Below are 5,874 nucleotides of genomic sequence, written 5' to 3'. Positions count from 1 at the left end.
GGGGGGATGGTCACGCCGCAATCCCTTCTCCTCCATTCTCCTCTCGGGATCTTGGGCACGCACGCACACGCGCCCGGCGTGAGTTTTAAACCACCGGGTCCGGGACACGAACCGCGGTCGACTACGTGGGAGTCCAGCGACATAGCCATTACGCTAACTGCTGGTTCCCCTATTTTATAATTCTAATCATTGAATAAGGCTCTGTCTTAAAGTTCTTCTGTTTCTTTAGTGTAATACTGTCTACTTGAGAATTAGTCATCAAAATGAGAGTGCATTTTATCGACAGTGGCATCGTGGAATCAAAGACATACCGTTGCCCACTGACCATCCCTTACAGCTCGTGAAGGGCTTCCCTCGCCATGGTGGGTTTAACCCCGACAACGTGGCTTGCATGGTGGGCTCTTCATCACCGGCACTCTAGTCAGTTTGACCAGGATGACTCTGTGTCCAGGGGGGCTGTCTTGCTCATCACGGGATCTTAAGCAGCCTCAAACCATGAGATGCTCATGGCACCTATCTAGCTATCACACCCAAAAATGCCCCCAGCATTGCCAAATGTCCCATGGGCAAAACTGCCCCCTTGAGAACCACCACTGGAAGGCAGCTGCTTCCATTCTGTCTGCAGGGGCTCGTGGCTGGCCCAGGAACACGGGGCCTTGGCAATAGAGCCAGGCTTCGGTCCAGGCCACCTCTGAGGCCAGGGCCCTGTGGTTGCCACAGACTGCCCACGAAGCTCCAGGCCACTGCCCCAGGAAAGCAGTGACTCAGCCCACTTGTACACGCAGTGGCCACGTGAGGAGACAGGCTGGTGCACCTCTGCCATCGAGCGCTGACCTCTGGCTTCTCCACTGGTCCCTGTCTTCTGTTTCCATCTTCCATGGCTGAGAGATGCTTTTCTCCTTCCCCTGGTGGCTACTAGCTAGCCCTTGGAGACAGCCTGGGAGAGCCCTGAATTCTGCCTCCCTCCAGAGCCCTGGCAGCCTCTCCCCCATCTCCAGGGGTGATACAGGGCCTGCCTGAGGCCACCATGCACCCCAGAACTCCAGGCCGACGTGGCCTGGCCAGCCTGACCGCCTGCCCCTCTCAGTCCCTCCTGCCGTACCAGTTGTCCTTTGCCAGCCCTGTGTGCCATCGCCTTGACCATCTCCACTTTATTTGTGTCCTCAGACAGATGTCCCACCATCTGTGCTGTCCGGCCGTCTCTCTTCCGCCTGGGCTCCCCGGAGCCCCTGTGGACTGTGCTTGTGGGGGGCTGCCCCACCGTGCATTCACCAACTTGTCCATCCGCCCCCGGGCGCCGCTCCATCCACCTCCTCCGCATGGCTTCCTCGGCCCCACCGCCACCACCGCCGCCTCCGTGGCCCCCCATTCTGTGTCAGAGTCCCTCCTGACTGTCTTCCTCTTTCAGGTTACCCATGGCTGTGTAAGTGCCACTCCCAGGCACCTCTGCTTCCTGCGACACGGGGCAGAGGTGGTCTTTGGGCATTCTGGGAGCTAAGACTTCATGCAGACCAGGTGTGGCCTCAGGCCGCCCAGGGCCACTCAGAGGAGGGGGACAGGAGGACGTGGGGCAGGTGTCTCTCCCTGAGGTGTCCAGGTGTCCACAGAGTGACATTGCGTGGGTGTGGGGGGTCTGTGTCACCAGGCGGGGACAACGGCAGAGCAGTGAGCTAGCCATCTGCGGGCATGGCTAGTGACCAGACAGCCCTGGGAGCCCTGCAGCAGGCCTGGCCATGCTGTGCCCAGCCCCGTCATGTACCGTAGGCACCTTTGTAGTCTGTTATTGGAGTATCCCACCTACGCCCGCAGCCAGACTGGACAATAGCTGTAGTGCCTATCGAGGGGTGAGCCCCCAGTCCTTTATCTTAGCCCCCCAGGCACTATCTGGGATACTCCTGGCCCGTCCCCAACTCTGGAGGTAGCGGATAGGGTCAGGGTGGAGTGCTGGGGCAGGCAGTGCCACATGCAAGGGAGCAAACTGCAGATCTGTCGCCTTTCCTCCTTTGAATTAAGTCACTTCTTCCAAAAAATAAATTTCAATTAGGAGTGTTTTATATGATGACGATCAACTGAAAGCCAGTCTATGTGCCTAAGTGCGAGGCACCATCAGACGTAAATACGGCCTAACTAAGCCGTGTTTAATTAAGGTCCGGCCGGGTACGGATGCTGGCACTTTGGTCCCAAGACCTGTTGCTATTCATTTAAAACGAAAAACCAGTGAGAGGAGGCGAATGGCGGGCGTCAGAAACGGGAAAGCTGTGCTGCCACCACATGGCGCTCTGTCCTTGCGCACGAGGGGGAAGTAAAAGCCCCCCGTCTCTTCCCGTGTAAAAGCAAGATGCCTGTGCATCACCTAAAATCAGCTCTCAGACCACTGTCTCAGCCAGCACCAGGGGTGTGATGCTTCAGGAGCCTGAGGACCAGAGAGGGAAAGGACTGGCCCAGGGTCACGCAGCAAGTAGGGGAGGGACAGGCCGGGTTTGTGTTCTTACTCTACCCTCCTTCCTGCCTCCCCTTCCTCAGGGCTCGCAGGTTGCCCTGAGGGACTGACCTTCAGACCAGCTAATGACCCTAGCGTAAGAGTGTCCTCTTAGCCCAGGTGACTAGAAGTCCCTTGGGCTTTGGCAAAGCAAAAGGCGCGCGGGGGGCACCCTGCTCTTGGTGGAAGCTCCTTTTTTCACGTGAAAACCTTTTGTTAATGCCATTTACTTCCAAGTTGTGACCCGCCCTGTGTCCCTTACCTGGGGATGTACCTCACCGACCTGGCCTTCATCGAGGAGGGGACGCCCAATTACACGGAGGACGGCCTAGTCAACTTCTCCAAAATGAGGATGGTGCGTGTCCCCCGGCGGGGTGAGGGACAGGGGCCCAGATCTGCCCACCCGGCCCAGCCTGCTCCATGGGGTGCCTTCACGCGGGAGCCCAAGTCCAGCTTCTCCAGTGAGAACCGTCCCTGTCCTAGTGAGCAGTTAGCATTCCGCAGGCCCCGACCACACGCAGACCACACGCCTCACCCAGAGAGCCTCCAGCTTTCGCCAGCTTTGTAACAGGGTTTCCACGTAAGACCGTTTACTACAAATTGTCTCTTGTCAGATGTAAGTTGAAAGCATTGTCCCATGGCCAGGACAGGAGCCCTTTCTCTTGGGTCTGGCACACAGAAGATGCTTAGAAAGTGACAGAGGCCCCTACGCTGGGTTGGCGTCCTGGGCTTTTGTTTGAGCGATGGTGGATAGCTTGTGTCACCGATTAAAGGAGTTTTTGTTTTTCCTCTCAGTCACATACCATAATTAACCTATAGAGTCTTTTCTGGTTTTGTAATGCCGGCGTGCACACGTGTGCACCAGAGAAAGAGAGAGAAGGCATCCCCCAGTGGGACCTGATCACATGACAATCACCCGTCCTCCATTCTCCTCGTTTGTTTTCTCAGTTCGCTATAGGGTGCGTGCACTCACCAGAGACAGAGAATGAGAAGCCATCTCTTGGGGGAATGGCCATGCTGCAGTCTCTCTTCCATTCCCTTCTTGAATTTTGGGGACTCATGCACATGCACCCAGTGTGATTTTCAAGCCTCCGAGTCTGGGATTCAAACTACACAGTCCACCACATGGAGTTCAGCCACCTTAACCATCATGCCACCTGGCTGGACCCCAATATTCCTTTGTATCAGGAATATAGACACACGGGCACTCACACCTGGCATGTTCTTCAGGCTGCCAGGGTCAGGATTCAAACCACAGTCAGCCACGTGAGATCCGCCTGCCTTCACACAACACTTGACCACTACCCGGGAGGGCTGGCCCTAGAGTCTTTTTATAAAATTTACTTCTCTCTTTCTTCCGTGAGTGAGAAAGACAGGGACAGAGAGACAGCACCCCCAACAGGGCCTTGACCGCGATCCACTCCCGGCCTCAGCCAGCCCTGGATCATGGGCATGCATGTGCCCTGAATGCTCAGGGAGGGCTCTAGACCCAACCTGGAACCTTCCCGCGGGGCTCAGCCTGGCAGGGCATGGCATGGCATTTACTGCTGCGCCTCCGTCCAGCCCCGGCCTATGGAGTCTCGATGACCAGCACCCTTGAAACCACATTTCCAGTTTAAAGATTATTGTGTTGCCTCCATGGGACCTTCCAGGAGGCATCCTATACAGGATTAAGACACCAAACTCAGACTTGGCCATGGGGCCCATGAGCTCCGCAGAGTCGGGATGGCACTGGGAGCACAAACTAGTTCCTGAAGCTTCCCTTCCTTCCCACAGATATCCCACATCATCCGAGAGATCCGCCAGTTTCAACAAACCGCCTACAAGATCGAGCACCAGGCGAAGGTAAGCGGGCAGCACCCCCAGGGCCTCCGCTCTCCTCCGTGACTTCTGCCCTTTGTCCCTCCACACTTGCCCACTTTCCCTTTCCAAGTCCTCTGGGGCCTAGCTCAGAGGCCATCCCTTCATGGAAGCCTTCCTCATGCCCTGTCCCCGGGAAGAAATGAGTCATCCTTCTTCAAACTGAGTCCATGCTCCTTTTAGGACTCTTGTCTGATTTTTACCTGCCATAGGGCGGTCTGTGATCATGGCCGATCTCCCCAGGGCAAAGAGTTTATACTGTATTTGATCTGAGCCAGACAGCTAAAAAGCAATAGAGGTGGAATTTATATCATCTTTTTTGTTTTTTGGTTTTTTTTTTGAAAGATACCCTCGAGTTACAAAATTCATTGATTTCCCTCCCACAGACAGCAATGTCTTACGTCTAGGCCCACAGGCCATCCATAAACACAGGTGAACTTTTCTTTTTTGTTGTTATTATTAGTATTTAACCAGAGATAGAGAGAAAGGGAAAGCGAGAAAGCAAGCCACAGGTCCAGGATTCAAACCATGGTCAATCATGTGGGAATCCAGCACCCCCAACCACCACAACACCTGCTGGCCCCACAGTGAACTTTTAACTATCATGTAGCACACTGCATGTGACTCAGCATCGCCCTTCTTCCTTACTTATATCTCAGGGGACCAGCAGTTGGCGTAATGGCTCTGTCACTGGACTCCTATGTAGTCGACCGTAGTTTGAGTCCTGGACCCAGTGGCTAAAACTCACATTGGGCGCATGTGCATGCATGCCCAAGATCCCAAGAAGAGAATGGAGGAGAAGGGATTGAGGCGTGGCCATCACCCCTGGGGGGTGATTTCTCACTTTCTATCTCTCTGTCTTTCTCTGTCTGTCTGGCAAGCGCACACACCCAATAAGAAAAAACCTCTCCAAAAAAAAAAAAAGAAAAGAAAAACACAGCGAGCACATGTCTATGCATGCCCAAAATCCCAAGAGGAAAATGAAGAAGGGATTGCAGCCTGGCCCTGGCCATCCCCCAGGGGGATGATTTCTCACTTTCCTTCACTGTCTGTTTCTGGAGAGCACATGCACCCAATAGCAAAAATCTTAATAATCAAAAAATAAATAAATAAATAAAGCTATCTATAGATTGAGCATACTAGGCCAAAAGAGGTGTAGTGTTTCAAGGGCAGAACATCAGAGGCAAATATTTATAGGGAAAATATGGAAACAAAGAAGTTTTACTGGTTTCTAATTACAAACTCTCCGGTTTTCACCTTGTTGGAAGGTCTCCTAGTCTCATACTTCTGTTTATTTGGCTGCTATCATTGGCTGCGGTTGAGTTTTACCTCTAACAAGCATTTATCAGAAATGATACTAGTTTCTCTTCTTTGCAGACTGAGCAAGGTCCAGGGCCTTTGTGAGGCCTAACTGGTTTTGTCTGCTTGGTACTCTAGGGGCCAGGTCTCCATGGTAATTTACTTTCACAGGAAACACCGTTTTTTTTTTTTTTTTTGGAGAGGGTTTTTTCGCTATAGGGCGCGTGCGCTTGCCA

At 53.5% G+C, this 5,874-nt stretch overlaps 1 protein-coding gene across 1 annotated transcript in view; it reads left to right on the top strand.

Moving 5' to 3' along the window:
* RASGRF1 (Ras protein specific guanine nucleotide releasing factor 1) overlaps window positions 1-5,874 on the top strand; it is an 80,589-nt gene that overhangs the window by 70,817 nt on the left and 3,898 nt on the right. Inside the window, exons 25-26 of the mRNA XM_006142621.1 lie at window positions 2,717-2,834; window positions 4,256-4,324. Of these exons, the coding sequence (XP_006142683.1) occupies window positions 2,717-2,834; window positions 4,256-4,324 (187 nt within the window). The remainder of the gene's footprint in view (window positions 1-2,716; window positions 2,835-4,255; window positions 4,325-5,874) is intronic.

Source organism: Tupaia chinensis, unplaced genomic scaffold (genome assembly GCF_000334495.1).
Source record: "Tupaia chinensis unplaced genomic scaffold, TupChi_1.0 Scaffold000078_1, whole genome shotgun sequence".
NCBI lineage: Eukaryota > Metazoa > Chordata > Mammalia > Scandentia > Tupaiidae > Tupaia > Tupaia belangeri.
The sequence above is the reverse complement of the archived record's forward strand: the minus strand, read 5'-3'. Positions and strand labels throughout refer to the sequence as shown.